At 38.9% G+C, this 16,255-nt stretch overlaps 2 protein-coding genes across 2 annotated transcripts; both read right to left on the bottom strand.

The window, feature by feature from the left end:
* Positions 1 to 2,065: 2,065 nt before the first annotated feature.
* Positions 2,066 to 10,883, bottom strand: LOC116055184 (5-hydroxytryptamine receptor 3A-like). The gene is made up of 9 exons (XM_036007360.1): positions 10,876 to 10,883; positions 6,961 to 7,108; positions 6,649 to 6,693; positions 6,359 to 6,468; positions 5,262 to 5,431; positions 4,797 to 4,957; positions 3,991 to 4,201; positions 2,623 to 2,913; positions 2,066 to 2,283 (listed from the first exon to the last, which is right to left on the bottom strand). Exons 1-9 carry the CDS (start codon positions 10,881 to 10,883, stop codon positions 2,066 to 2,068), a joined length of 1,362 nt encoding a protein of 453 aa, XP_035863253.1.
* Positions 10,464 to 15,319, bottom strand: LOC116055185 (5-hydroxytryptamine receptor 3E-like). Its single transcript, XM_036007663.1, has 8 exons — positions 15,035 to 15,319; positions 14,703 to 14,747; positions 14,250 to 14,356; positions 13,641 to 13,810; positions 13,256 to 13,416; positions 12,326 to 12,536; positions 11,394 to 11,603; positions 10,464 to 11,248 (listed from the first exon to the last, which is right to left on the bottom strand). Exons 1-8 carry the CDS (start codon positions 15,173 to 15,175, stop codon positions 10,965 to 10,967), a joined length of 1,329 nt encoding a protein of 442 aa, XP_035863556.1. The 5' UTR covers positions 15,176 to 15,319; the 3' UTR covers positions 10,464 to 10,964.
* Between the last annotated feature and the right edge of the window lie 936 nt (positions 15,320 to 16,255).

The following is a 16,255-nucleotide window of genomic DNA, read 5'->3' as shown; positions in this document are numbered from 1 at the left end:
GAGAAAAAAAATTTTTTTATACTCTGCCTAACACAGTTAATAAACCAACCCTGTTTTTTTATTCATGCATATAACAAACTGCGCTAAAATGCGCCTGCTACAGACTGAATGAATGAATGAGGAAATGAAAGAGAGCTGTGTCAGAGGGAGGAGACTGAGAGAAACTCGAGATTTATTGAAGAAAACCTGCTCCTGACCAGGTTAGGTTCACAGGCTCAGTTACCATAGTAACTGAGTCTGAGGTTAAGTTACCTCTCTTTCTGAAACGGGCTGGAGTTACCCCTCTCTCTCAGGTTTGATTAACTTCCCTTTCTGAAACAGAAAATCCAGTTTCCCTCATCTCAGGGTTAACAAACTCAGACTTTTCACTAAACCTGCTTTCTGAAATGGACCCCTGTGCCCCTAGTGTTTGTTTGACGTTAACGACCCCTCCGTTGTCTCCCGAGACCGGGCTTTTTCACAGTGTATTCAGGGGGCAGGCAGCTAGCGGATCAAGGAGAGATGACTACCATTTGAGACAAAAATGAAATCACGCTGAAACCATGCAGGAACTCGATCTAGATAGTGCAGTCCTGCATGGTTTCAGCTGTGCACCAAAATACAACAAACCACATTCCAGCCGATCACAGACAAGATGGTTGGGGGTTAGTGACAGTTAGTCATGACAGTTATGGAAACATGGGGGGAGGGGCAAACTTGCTCTGTTTTGTTTATTTACTTTGAACGTCAAAAGAAGTGACCTCATGCAGGAACTCATAGTGCACCTTTAATTTATCACTAATTAAATGAATGGTTGACGTCCTCCAGAGGCTAATATTGACTCTAGAATATGGTAGACTGTAGCATGACTTACTGTAAGCATTTGGGGTATTTCCAGTTGCTTGCAGAGATCCACTCATCTGATGTCTGTGTTTGCATAATTAATGTTTGGATTGTACAACAGGTTTTGAATCATCTTCATGAGGATCAGATGTGTCAACAATTTATATTCGTCACAGCTGAGGCCAAGGCAAACACAACAGTATGCACTTGACTAGTTTTTGTGTCAATTTGCCTACTGGGGAACTGCACAAAAAGTATGCTTTGCTTAGTTATGCATGCACACATTTCTTAATTAGCACTACAGCTCAGGCTGATGGGAATGTCATGAGTTTTGCAGGTTTCTTTTATTATACACTATTGTAAATCAAATTTTGACCTGATGATTGTACAAGATTGTTACAATTAATCTTGAGGGGGCACATAGGCCATATGTCTGCAATAAATGTCATGGCAATACATGCAATAGTAGAGAGTTGTTGAGTTTCACTCACAACCACAAATGTCAACTTCATGGTGGTGCTAGAGGAAAAAATAGGGAATCACCAAAGTCTACATTGTCTGGGAACCATGAATGTCTAAACAAAATGTTGTGCCAATCAATCCAGTAGACTGTGAGATATTAATAAATTTTGACCTGCTGGTGGCGCAAGAGAGGATCATCAAAGTCATTACGATTCATCAGGTATGGATCATGAATGTCTGTACAAAGTTCCATGACAATCTGTCCAATAGTAGAGATATTTCAGCCTGGGCCAAGGTGGTGGAGCACCGTCCAACAGATGGACATTAGCAAATACTGGAGTCATATTTCTGTCTTACATTATTTAGCATGGAGCATACAGGTTGAATAACAGAAGCCTGAGAATCGAACCCTGGGGGACTCCACTCAGATTTATGATCACCAATGGCAACCATATAGCACCTGCTTTGGAGATGTGACCTAAAACCAATTGAGCACAGTACCAAATAACCCTACCACACTAGAAATGGATGCTGTGTTGGGGGTGGAAGCCAGATTGGCTTTTGTCCATCAGGCTATTTACATTTAAGTGGTTGATGAACAAAAACATATTTCTCAATAATTTTCCCAATAAAATTAATATTCAATAGAGTCAGAAAACAAACGTTACAGAAACATTAAGTAATATGTGTTGCCCAAGGCTTTGCTTCGCCTTCCAGTTATACAGATTGCATTTTAGTAATTTGCTACTTAAACATCCTATGAACTGTCCCTGAATTTATCCTAGGTCTGGCGGATCCAGATGCACCACATGCAGATGATGACCAGGGCGTAACATGAAATGAGCAGCAGATAGATCCGGAAGAGCAGTAAGTCAAGAACATATCCTACATGGCACCACTGGCCCTGCAGCTCGCTCTCTTTCTGCAGCGAGGTGAGGTGGGCACGAAGGTCGCTGAGGTATTGACAGATCTGTTGCAGTTCAGGCAGAGCAGCTGCACCTGGCATGGGAACAGCAAAAGGAGGGCTCACAGTTTACACCCAGTGACTGCAAGCTGTAGCTGTTAAGAGTAATGAGCAAAAACAATTATTAGAAAATGGATCAGCTAGCTTTAGTTAGACAGAGCTAGCAAAGTGTTTACCTTAACTTGACTGTGATTGATTGGTTATAGTCTGTAGAAAGTGTTATTATCAATTTATTTCCTTACCTGACATTAATAGATTCATACTTTTTGTTTTGAATAGATGGCTGCTAGTATTTTTGAGATCAGGCCGCTGCGGAGCTCTAGTTGGCAAAAGTAATGGCAAAGTAGTATTTGTCATTTACTAAGTTTGATTACCTCCATTGCTGGTTGGGTGCTGGGCAGGTGACTGGCTGGCTGGTTGGATGATACATGACTCTGGAACGCCATTTGAATTTTCAGGTTTATCCTTCTGTGGTAAATAAGGGGGCTGGATGTCCTCTGGAAAACGGTAGCAGATGAGGTTTCCTATGTGTTTGAGGACAACCACCCTCACCCAGTTTGGAACCTCTTTATATTTCATGGTGCTGTGGTGGAGGACATTGGTAATGATGACTGTCTCCAGTAGACTGATGACCATGAGGGCCAGACACACTGAGAAATAGATACCTAGATTGAAGGATAGATTGAGAGATCGAAGGATACACATAAAGAGATAAAACATCTTTACTCAGTAGCAGAAGACCAAAATACTGTATATCTGCAGGGCGTTGACAGTTGTTGACTCGTGATTTCTGAATGTTTTATAAAATGAATTCGTAGCTCCCAACATCATCTTGAAAACAAAAATATGTCAATGTTTTTTTGTTTTTTTTTAAACATTTTTTTTGGGCATTTTTAGGCCTTTATTGACAGGACAGCTGAAGAAATGAAAGGGGAGAGAGAGGGGGAATGACATGCAGCAAAGGGCCGGAGGTCGGAGTCGAACCCAGGCCTGCTGCGTAGAGGAGTAAACCTCTATATATGGGCGCCTGCTCTACCAACTGAGCTATCCAGGCACCCGGGTCACAAGGATTTTGAGATATACAAATTGAGCTATTGACCACAACATGTAAAAACAACATCTGAAAAATGTAAGCCAATTCTTTTGTATTCTTCCATTTTAGTAGTTTCTGTCGCTCCCTTGAGGAATTCTAAGTAATGACAACAAAACTGTCGGCACGTCCACATGACACAAGCCTTACGTGACCGCGCACCGCCCCCACCCCTCCTCCATGCAGTTGCCAGTAGCCAAGGAGGACACGGAGAATTTTCAAAAACAGATTATTCATTAATATCGAAAAGCTTTAATTAGCTGTTGCATCTTCAGACAGTTGAGCAGTTGTGTAGCTAATCTTTGCAAAAGCAAAAAGAAAAAACTCAACACTGCAATAAAAAAATGTTGCCACTTGGGGGCAGCGAAACAAGCTGAAAACACAAAACTGACATGTCATTTTACAAGAGTTGTAATTGGGAAAATGTTGGCAAACAGATTACTTTTTATACATTTACAGACACGAGCGATTCCCTTTTCAAATTACACAGTCCTTTAATCGAATCATTTAACTAAAAATATTGATAAGTGCAGCTTTAGGCGTGGGAACAGTTAACAAATTCAAACCATGGATTACCATGGTGTTAGTGATGGTGGACCCTATAACCCAGGCTATGATAGTGCTTGAGTTATGTCACCGCTACATGTCTGACCTATGATGGGCGTGCCGTTTGCTGTGCTTGGCAGCAGATCGTTCATGATGAGCAGGAAGACGGTGTAGCCCAGAATGAGGGTCATCTTAAAGGAGGCACGGTCGACACTATGGGGGGGCAGGTAAAAGGACAGGATGTCGATGAGCATGAGGAAGGAGCTGGGGATCAGCAGGTTGACCACGTAGAGCATTGGCTGTCGCTTTATGACCACCTAGTGAACAAAAAAAATCATGGTAGGCTACTTATCACAACAAATATCAAACTAACTTTACTATCTAAGGAGGGAAATATGTATTTAAAAGATAACATTTAACAGTGCCAATACATGCACCAAGAGTTGTTATTCTTGAGGAAACCATTGGTACTTTTGCATTGTTAATTCTGTGTTAAAGCTGCAATAACTAATTTGGCCACTTGGGTGCAAAAAAGTTGTGAACACAGTATGGACATATCACATTTTGAGTTGATATGGCAAAATTTGCATACTGTCTGTGTCCATCTGATGAATGTAAATCCAATATTCACTCTCCTAGGTCTTTTTCTGTATCTACCAACTCTTAAAATATCTGTCTCTTTAGCGGCTTAATCCTCCACTATGTTCACAATCTAGTCCCTGACTGTGTCTGTCTGCTGTTTGGGGCAGAACAGGTAGTGGGCAATGTTTTTTTTTTCTGAAAACGACGCTATGAGAGCAGTGTGAGTGAACCAGAACACCAGCTGCAGGCCAGTCAGCCAGCATTTTAAAAACGGCTGTTATATTTGTACACATAAGAGTGTTAAACTCAGTGTGAACTGGTTTCCCTCACCCAGAACGTGATGATGTCCCACTCGTCGACCCCAAACTTGAGGATGGAGGTCTCTCCCAGTATGTCCACCAGCTCCCACTCTCCACTGGCTTCCAGGTAACGCTTTGAGTTTTCAGACATCTGCTTAAAAGTCAGGGCTGGAGTGATCCTCACATCCCTTACTGTGAAAGGGAAAAACACAATGATAAAAGGAAAAGTAGCCGGACTGTTCAACAGGACAATCTAAGCTAACCTAAATAAATAAGTTAGCTAAATGTGATAACTGATGTATTACATAATGATTTATATTTTTGTTCTATTTTTCATTTTTCATTTATTTTGTTTCCTGCATAAGATCCCAAAAGTGCAACAGACTGTGGTTGCATTTTCTGACCCACTATTGAGCAAGCTTTGGGTTCTGTAAGTACAGTAAGCCAAGGACTGGTTGAGTTGTGTAAATTAAGAAGTTAAGAAGCCTTTTATTACTGGTGTGCATGTAGGAGCCAAATGTAAATGTGCAGTTCTGCACATCAAAAGGAAAACTGAAGATCTCCAGGTTGCAGGCTGAGACGAGCCGAAGCATCCTGTCCCAGCGGATACGGCCTGTGTGGTTGAGGTAGACGTAAGGGCACGCTTGGGAAACATCATCATCCACACTGGGAGGGTTGGAGGAGTCAGGATGAAGTAAAAGAAATAAAGAGGAACAGGTTTAAGATTCAGATATTTAAATGAGTCCCACTGGGAAACAAAAATATTCATTATTGTTTTTACAATTCATACAATTTTCTGCTTTCTCAGCTTTGCATGCTGTATTGTCAGACATGTTTTAACAGGGAAACAATTTGACACTGCAACAAAATGAGTTGGAAATATCCCAAACCAGTCTGAGCAGAATTAACTTATCCCACTCCTTCCCCCTACTTTCTGGTATATGGTTGATCCTGGAACTCTGTACCCTGAACACTCATATTTTGGACCAGCCATTTTTGACTATGTATCAACTTCTTGGATATGTCCATCCCAGATCTGATGGACATCACTGTCTCTATCTAAGACCGTGGCAATGTTTGTTTCTTCAACACAAGGGTTGACATAATGTCCAGAGGAGGAAAAAGGCCCTTGAGGCAAATTTATCATATGTGATATTGATTGATTGATTAATAAAACTGATTTGACCACAGCCTGTGGTAACTCTTCGGCATCATTTTGACTATCAATAATTGAATAGCAGAATGCTTTGCCTCAAGGGAGAAAAGGCCCTGTTGATTGTGGAAAGTCCTGAGGACTAGTGATGCACCTCCCCAGGGAGATAATACATTTGTGCACCCGGTGTAGCCTTTGGGACTGATGCATGTGCTAACACCTCAGGGAACGATGATGCAGCTGGTTCACAAGATCAAGACACAGCAGTTATTATTTTAGTATTGCCGGATGGTCAGTGGACCAGCTTGTATCTGGACATAGTTTAGATGGGGTTGAGGTTCTTTGGCAGTTACCAGATGTGCCCTGAACTTCTAGTTTGTGCGACCCTTACAGATCCATAAAAAAAACAACAAAAAAAACGTTAGAGCTGGAGAACTTACAACTCATACACGATGATGTCTGGACACCACAGCTCCCTCACAGGGAGAGAAATCCTGCTGACGCCGTCACACTCATCAGGGTCCCAAACCAGAAACTCGTGTTGCCAGTACTGCAGTGAATTAATCAGAAATACTGTGTTGTTAAACTTTTAAAGATCTTAAAGTGAAAATATCTGCTTGCCTGCCATTTTATAATCTCTGTATGTGGTCCTGCTGTAGTTACAGGCACATGATACATCCAATTGCAATACATTTATTGACAGGTTATTATATCTTTCTATGTTACTTACCAGTCTCAGCCACAAGAAAGTAGTGAGTATTTGGGTTTTCTCATTCTGAAATACAGTAGACAACAGGTAAACCTCATGTGAAGCTGATTGCTACATCTTAAACCATAGAGTTAAGTCTAAAAATGCAATGTTTTATAAAAATGCATATATTATTAATTGTAATATGGATTGCAGCGATGAATGTTTGCCTGAATGTAGGCAATTTTATTATAGCTAACATCTGCATTTAAGTTCCCTTACATTTCCTATGTTGGCTATAGTGTATAGAGGTGCTCTTAATATTTTTCTTAGATGGCTAACTGACAAACTCACCACCCCCAGGACAGCATACAGGGTGAAGGAGATGTTAGCTATGGTGGGATTGCTGAGGTTCACTGCTGGCCTGAAGTTTTTCAGGTCAAACACAGCCTGCATGGACTCATAGGTTGGACCGCTGTGGCCTTCTTTACACGACAGTTTACTATAACATAGAGACACTGACGAGAGAGAGGACGTTTATAAAAACGCTTGACTGTTGATTAAATTACACCTTAACTACACATTTAAATGATTTTGAGAAATGAAGAGCTGCTTTCTAATTATAAAGCTATACTAAACCATGTGAAACAAAATGCTGTGCAATTACAGAACTGCTTACACTTGGTTTAAATGCAACAAAACTATGACAGTTTTTGTTAACTGCTAAGTTACTAAACAGAATATTATTGCAGACATAAATATCACAGACAAAACTAAAAATCAGAATTATTTGGACATATATACATTTTGAGTAACAATTGTATCATTAAATCAATATCTTAACATTACTTTGAGTAATTATATTATATTGCATAGGACAAATGAGGTCACAATTGCATCCTGAAATTACTTAAAGATGTTCTTGAAACACAATGTAGCATAATGACTTACATTTGTGGAAAGATGTCTTTACTTTGTTTTCAACACTACACATGATTTATCACAAATGTGAAATATAGGATAGATAAATGACAGATTCATGTTTTTCTCATATGCAAGGAATTTAAATGTTCCTGGGCAAAACAGAAACAATGACATTGCACTGTAAGGATAATTTAAACTTAAAACGGACAGGATAAACTACTACATTAATTGTAACAAAATAATAACAGTACTGCTTATTATTCACATGAGGAGAAAGAGGAACCTTTCAGTTGCAGAGCTAAACATGGGTTAGTCTGGAAAATATAACACATAACTACAAACAATAAAATAGTGAATACAATTATTACCTGAGATTAAGAGTAAACCTGAGATGATGCTGATACTCTGCTGAGACGGACTCATGATGATGTTTCTGATGGACCAGATATCCTCCACAACCACCGATCTGATCAGGTGTAAAGCAAAGAGAGCTCCTACTCGCAGTGTTAATGCACAAACACATGTTGTTTTTGCCACTTAGCAGGATATTGAAATGACTAACGTTTATTCTCTGGAGACTTACCCTGATCTTAACCAGAACCACTACATGCCTAACCCCAGCCCATAACATAACCCTAACAAAAACTAAAAACCAATGTATATCACAAAAATGTAGTGGTTTACCTTTTGCCTACCCAAATGTTAAATGAGTCCCCATTAATTGACTGTGTGACCAGTTTTGTCCCCGCAACATGAGTAATACGTATTGAAACGCACTCAAGTAGATTTTCAAACTTTTATGTTGCAAACAAGCAAACAGACAAGGTACTTATATCCTTTTGAGGACATTCAACAATCATGAATAGAAATAAGTGACTAGAAATACAAAAGACAAAACTGTGGTACATGCAGATGGATGATGAACATACACATACAACAATTGTTCCACTCTTCTGGGAAGCACTCAACCATTTTATTTTTCAACCCCTCCACCTATGGGAGTTAGAATGTGTTACATTTATGCTGTTATAGAACATATAGAACATACTGTCACAAAGTGTGTCTCAGTCCTGTCTTTTCCTCCCTTCAGCCACATTCTCACTTCCCCAGCTCTTGTCATTGCCATTCTCCATCAATCCAACAGATGTCCTCAGACGTTCCCACCTGTCCCAGTCCCACCCACTCTCTCATTCACCTGCTCATCCGATTTCACTTTTCCTCATCAACCTTGCAGTATATAACCTGCACATTTCCATTCATTCTGTTTTCTTATTTATTTTTTTTATCTCTGCTTTCGTTTACCTAACATTTGTCTTCTCCTTGCCGGGTAATTGCCTTATCATCTGATATGATCTGATTGAGTTTTATTGCCAGTTATTCCTCCAGTGGTACCACCAGCAACAACAATTATTAAAGCCTATACAGACAGAGCCACAGCAGGTTCACCAGAGAGATAGGGAGGTGCTTTCCATTAAGCTAACATGGCTTCTTGCTTCCCTTGTGTCTCTTCAATAACCTTATAGTTTGCGAAACTATATATATATTACAAATATATGTAAATATATGTCTTAGCAAAAATGAACTTAGAATAGAAAATTAAACCTTTTTGGCTTATAAAGATAAAATAAAAGTTGCAAGGAATGTTTTCATGATCAATTCCCGATTCAGATTTTACATGTAATATTCTTTATTTTATGAATAAATTAGTCTGCAATCTACAAAACAGTATCATAAACACACACAGGAAATACAAGAATCATTCCACACCTCCAGTAACCACTCACCCATTTTATTTTTCAACACCTCCACCAATGGGAATTAAAATGTGTTTCATTCTAGGCAAAGAGGTGGAGTGTGGGTGGAGTTGAGGCAAGCCAAATAAGCCAACAGTCAGTGCCTGTGATGGCAGCCATCTGTTGCTCAAAGCGACATGGGCCTTAATATAATTTAAACTGGTAATTATAAAATAAATCACATCGTACAGTTGTCATGAACAGGGAAATTAGCTATAGACCAGTTTTTGTACCAGGCTGTTTATTTCTGCTTTTAAGTTGGGCATTTTAACATGGGGGTCTATGGGGACTGACTCCCTTTTGGAGCCAGCCTCAAGTGGCCATTCGATGAACTGTATTTGGCACTTTCGCGCCGGTTTAATTTTTGAGTTTCCCATTACGATCGATCTTAGAAGTTAGGACAATGTGTTTCACTTTCTGAAAATGGGTAGGCTACTAGACACTCGCTACAGGTATATTTCACTTTTGTTGGTTGGACACAGCATTCAAAGATGGCCCCTTCTCCCCCGCTCAATGAGCCTGAGCGAGAGAGAGAGAGAGAGAGAGAGAGAGAGAGAGAGAGAGAGAGAGAGAGAGAGAGAAGGCAGTGGTGGTTAAGTGAGCTAGAGAGAGAAGTAAATCAGAGTAATGACAGATTATTTTCTGATTATTTTGTGGTTGTTTTTCTTTTATAGCACAGATACACAGCACCACAACCCTGCGGAAAGGTGCCCCATTGCTGGATTTTGTGTGAATGCAGAAGCTCATCCTGTTGCTGCATGTGTCAAACAGACACTCAGGCCGACACTGAAGCACATAAAAACACACACAGTGATGTAACAACCCGTTTGCCACTTTGTATCATACAGATGATAAAGGGTGCCTTGTGTGAGAGGCGTGAGAAAGTGGCAGTATTTGACGACCTGGGAATGAGAAACGGCTGCACATCTGCACGTTGTTATTACCAGGGGGTTACACACCAACGTTGGGCCCAAAGGTTCTTTGCTGACGCCCATAAACGTACCGCACAGAGCAAAATAAGAAGAAAAGGGAAGATACAGGCAGAGGGCAGGATTGAGAGGGATTACTGTTGTATGAGTCTATATATTGTTTCTCAACAAAATCCTGCATAATAAACCTTTAATCTAAGACCATCACTTTGTAACCTCAAGAGGTAAAAACGAATTTCACGATCATCTTAGCCTTAAGTGTTTTTTTGTGGAAATGATGCCCTGGAGCTAGACTCAGGACAAAGTGCAAATAGACACATGATAAACACATGATTGTGTCCTGTTCACTAGAAACCTAGAGGGATTGCTGTAGGTACAATTGTTTTTTGAAGTATGCAAATATTTGTTGCTTGACTGACAATGCAAGAGAAGAATAAACAGGAGTTTTTAAAATTCCTCAGCTAATCATTTCAGAGCCTCAGTGCCTTAAAACATAACTGTTAACAAAATCATGTTAAACAAAAGAAAAGAAATACCCAAAACATTAACATGAATTGTGAAAGGGGAACAGTTCAGAGGAGAGGTGTGATACACATTGCTTTCAAATGCAAAATTCAACCAACCTTCCCATTTCCTTATGCTTAGCAATTGACAAGGAATATGAGAAAGCACGTTAACAAATAGCAATTCAGAAACAAACTCAAAAGCAAAATTAGGATTTGTTGTATGACTGCACCCAGATAATGATGATGGTAAAGAAGCTGACTGATATGAATAGGATGTAGAAGCTGAACAGCAGGCGGTCTATGATGAAACCCACCTGGATCCACTCCTCTGAGCTCTGGCTTTTGCCCAGCTGCTGCTCCACCTGTAGGCGGATGACCTGGAGTTCCCTGCCCAGGCTCCTCAGCTCCTGCAGGGCCTTGTCCTCATCCAGCGGCCCCTTCTGTTCTGGAGTCTCGCTGTCCTCTGCCACCAGAGAGGAGACTTTCATTTCTGTTGCACAGGAGATGAAGGGAGGAGGTGATGACAACTGTGACTGTTACATTATACTATATTAACCTGTGGCAAGATTTTCTGCACAATGACTGCTTGAATAGTTTCACCTGCATAAAACCACATCCCAAATCTCACATACTACCTTGTGCAGAAGGATTTTGGATGACTGTGCTGTCTAGATCTCTGGGCTTTGGAGGAAACCGTACAAGGTGGCCGAGGATGTGAAGAACAAACACTCTGACCCAGTGAGGGACTGGGGAGTAGCGAGCGGAGCCACACAGCAGGTTTGTGATGAGTATAGTCTCCAGTAGACTTGCCACCATCAGAGCCAGGCACAGACACAGGAACACATCTGGGATAACAATAGTAAGTGCTTTTTAAAAATCCTTTTTTGCAAAGCTGTTTCACGGACAAATACAAGTATAATCCAGGCAGAAACATCCAAGAATTAAAGGCCATTGAAATCTACTATTATCACATTGATAATACAATTAATATGGCAAAATGTGCCAGCAAACAATTGCGTTTTACTCGTCAGGCAGCTATCATTCATTTCTAGTCGTGTTCCTGTCCTTCTGATAAATGTAAGTCCAATATTCACTAACCTTATAGCTCTGTTTTAATCTCCACTAACGTCCAAGGGAAATATTTGTCTCTTTAGCTGCTAAATTCTCCACTATGTTCACCAGCTAGTTGCTAACTTTGTCTGTCTGGTGTTTGGTACTGGCCAGGTAGTGTACACTGGGTTTTTAGAGTTTTTCACTGAAAACAGCTGGCTGCTATGGCTGAAAACGACAGCAGTGAGAATGAACCAAAAATGGTATATTTGCAGACCGTGGAACCAAAACAAAGACTTGTAAGATGTTAGAACACTCAGGAAACTGCAGAGTTAATGATTATAATTATGATTTATAATTTCTTCAGGAGGGTCCATCCAATTTAAACCCAAACCTGAAACTGGAAGCCAACACTACATTTATTCAGGAACTATAATAATATATGATACAGCATTTAATTTTCAGTATGTTGTGCTACAAGTGACTCTTGCAGTAGTAGGAGGTATTGTCAACTGACTTATGAGAGGTATGGTGTTTCCGGTAATAGGCAGCAGGTTATTCATGATGAGCAGGAAGACGGTGTAGCCCAGGATGAGGGTCATCTTGAAGGCGGACCGGTCCACAGTCTGGGGAGGCAGCAGGAAGCTGAAGAGGTCCACTGTGATGAGGAAGCAGCTGGGGATCAGCAGGTTCACCACATAGAGGGTGGCTCGGCGCCTCACTGACACCTAGTGTAACAGATATACAGCAGCTGGTAAACCTCAGTTAGATTTGTAGATTACAGCTGTGATTGACTTGTGAATTAATTATATGACATAACATCACTCTTTAGCTCTGTGTTTTCCCCCATTTTACACAGCCTGAGTGAATAGACTTAATATGTGGAGGTTTTTCAAGTATAAATATGGCTCTAAGAAGTTTTGTTAAGTTGAAATATCTTTTTAGTCAAGATTTGATAAAAGAATTACAAAAAACTGCAAATACCTGTAGACAATCATCACAATTAAAAACATCTAGAAAGTAAAGTTACTACTTAAAACATCCTAAAAACACAGACTTTACATTTTACCACATCATACAATACTGTACTGTCAATTGTTGAGGTAAAAAAAACTAACATTTGGTTTAATGCCTGTAATTATAATGGTTTTACAGACAGTATTTCTGTTCATATGACTGTGTAATGATGGACATGCATCTGTTAATTCTATTAACGCAAACTGTTAATAGCTCATATTATAATCTGTGATGGATTACAATTTTAAATGTTTTATTTAACCTTAATAAAATGTGTCATCTTCTCTTTATATATTAAAATATTTGGTGAAAGACTTTCCAAAACATTTTCCAATCCTGTTCCTCCTCCTGTATCTTCCTCCTCATCTCTCTTGTTGTGCACGTAAAACAAAACATTACGACAAGGTTACAGTCTACAGTATTTCCTTACATAGAAGCGAATCTCTTGGTACAGTCCGACCTCAGCTGGTAGTATGAATGTCTTCGTTGTGAGTCCAACTAGTTCCCACTCACCCTTAGTTGTCATCACTTCTTTAGAGAATCTAAATATATCCTCTGCAGTTGATGAGAGGTCAATTGGCATAGCAGCCACTGAAAGGAAAATATGACTCAGTCAATGTTTTTGTGCATTTTATTTTAGCTTATTTTGTGCATTGTATTTCATTCACAATTACATTAATTACAAAAAAGCCTATGTGCACCACGTAATGTACAGAATTTTTATTAAAAAAGATGAAACAAACATATCAATCTGTATTGTCTCAAGTATTGTGTAAATTCATGAAAAAACAAGATTTGAATCAGTTTCTGCTTACTAGAGAGTAAGTAGGAGTTGAAGCTTAAACAGCAGGTCTGGGTGTCAAATGGAAACGTATAGATGTTGAGCCTGCAGGAGCTGATCACTTTGACAGGCTGTTCATCAAACACGAAGCCATTAGAAAACAGATAGCTGTATGGGACAAATGGAGCTGAGTTCTTCTCCATACTACAGGATAGAATAGAAAGAAAAAGAAAATGCATAGAAGCCGGTAAATATGATTGGTAATATCTACTTTCTGTGTAAGAATACCAATGGCTATATTTGTAAAATATATTCAGTTCAGTAAAGGCCTTCTCAGTAAAAACAAACAAAAACAAAGTAAATATATACAGATTTTAGTGAATTAATTAAGAAAACTAAGGAAGCAAAAGTTTCAAGTTAAACAAATATGTATGAAGTTTTTGTTTTGTCTTAAAAGATGACCCAATTTATTTTGGCTCTGTGCTAAAACACTGAATTTATAATTTAACAATGACTTTCTGACAACAACATAAAATCACCAGTACACCTCTTATGTGGCGGGCAATCTAGGTCAGGCCAGTGAAATGTATAAAGTAGATCCACAGCTATGGCTGCACTGCTCTACAGAGGAGATGCTACTTACAATTCATTGATGACCATATCTGGTACCCAGAGCAGATTCCTTGGAATTGTAATCCATGAAGAACCGCACTCTTCTGGGTCCCACCTGACAAACTCATTTCTCCATTTCTGCAATGCGAATCAGACAGTACAATACATAAGTACCTGGCTACATAACAGTATAAAACTACAGCTTTCAGGCAATACAGTATCTAGTGGAAATATTATAGTTCTTTAGATTTGACTACTGCAACAGCAGTATGTCTTTGTTATTATTTTTTAGCCAATAATAACTTACAGTATTTGATTTTTTTTTGGAAGATTACAATGTATCTCGTGTTCTGTGACTGGTATACAGTAAGAAAACTGCCCAAAATTAAAACCATGATTTAAAAGTTTTTTTAATTCTCAAGCCTGGAGAGAGATGAACAACTATATTATTTCTAGTAAAGTTTATTGTGAAGGAAATACTTACTAATTTTTGCCAGATATACGTTTTCAGGACCTGGGCCTTTTCATCCTACAACAGAACCAACATTCAGTTGTATGCATTCCTTCTTTACAGACATTTTGTGAAAAGACCATATAGAAACAAAAATGATCCTGTTGGCTGACATAACCAAAGTAGAGTTGTGTGCAAAATGACAGAAATATGTTGTACTTAAAAAAATGTAATGAATAAGTTGATAGGAGTAGATTACACTTTACACTTAAAAGCAATTGAATATGACCTAATAGTAAATTAGTTTGAGGTAAGTGTAGCCTTACCACCCCCAAAATGCCAAACAGGGTGAAGTCAATGCTGACATTGGTGGGGGTTGACACATTCATGACAGGTCGAATGGATCTCATGTTGAAGACTGGTTCGAGTGCCTCCAGCAGGGAAGGTGGGTCAGGTCGAGAGCAGTTCAGCATGATGGAACTGCACGGAGCTAACAAGGAAAACATAAAAAGCGAAAGCCCGAGAAGCAAGTGAGAAATAAAAAAACACTCTGCTCCAGTTTTTAAGACTGATCTAATTTGTTTTCTCTTCTGTTTATGACTTGATTTTTTTTTTGCCAGGTTAAGACTTTCTAAGTACCTTAACTTATAAATCTGTTAAATGTGGGAAAAAAAAAAAGTTTTGCCAGGAATCATTTATCTAAGTAGCTATTTTTTCATGTAATACTCATTTGGTCACAAGAGGCTGAAGTGCACCACTACCCCATGTTCTAGCGCTTATTAACAACATTTCTAGCCAAAAGAAAGACATGACAGTAATGTTACATAACTTGCTAACACACACTATATGTGTCTAGTGTTTAGAGTACATGGATCCATTAAAACTAAACTGGAAGGAAACATGAATGCTTTAGTCCTATTTAGAACATGAGGTAATGGTGCACTTCAGACTCTGAATTTCTGGCTGAAATGAGTGTTACAATACAAACAGAAAAATGATCCTGACAAAACCTCTTTTTTTTTCACCTGATCTTAAGTCATAAATACAGGAGAGTAAACAATTTAGATCAGACATAGAAAATAGATCACCAGAATTTTTTTCTTCTCGCTTGCCTCTCAGGGCTTCTTTAGATATTAGATCAAATCTTCTGATAAAATGACTAATGACGTTCAATAAATATACATTTTTCCTTTACTTGATTGTACACAGTTGCCTCAGTTTGCTAAATCATTACAATGCCTCAATGAACTCAAAACCTTTTGACTTCCTTTATATGAAACTAAACTGAAGGGACTGACTTAAATCATAACTCTTGGAAATCAATAGGAATCATGATATTTATATATATATATATATATATATATATATATATATATATATATATATATATATATATATATATATATATATACAGTATATACACACTGTATCAAACTATATGAGCTGTACTTACCATGCATGAGCACAGAGATGAAGATGAATAGAACCTTAGAAGGCTTGACTTTCAGCGGGCAGCACTAAAAACATTAACATTGGGTCAAAATTGGTTGTTAGTTTGAGTGTGCTGGTAGTTTGGGCTGTTGTGT

This window comes from Sander lucioperca, chromosome 11 (assembly GCF_008315115.2).
Source record: "Sander lucioperca isolate FBNREF2018 chromosome 11, SLUC_FBN_1.2, whole genome shotgun sequence".
NCBI lineage: Eukaryota > Metazoa > Chordata > Actinopteri > Perciformes > Percidae > Sander > Sander lucioperca.
This window is presented reverse-complemented; position numbering and strand designations above follow the sequence as displayed.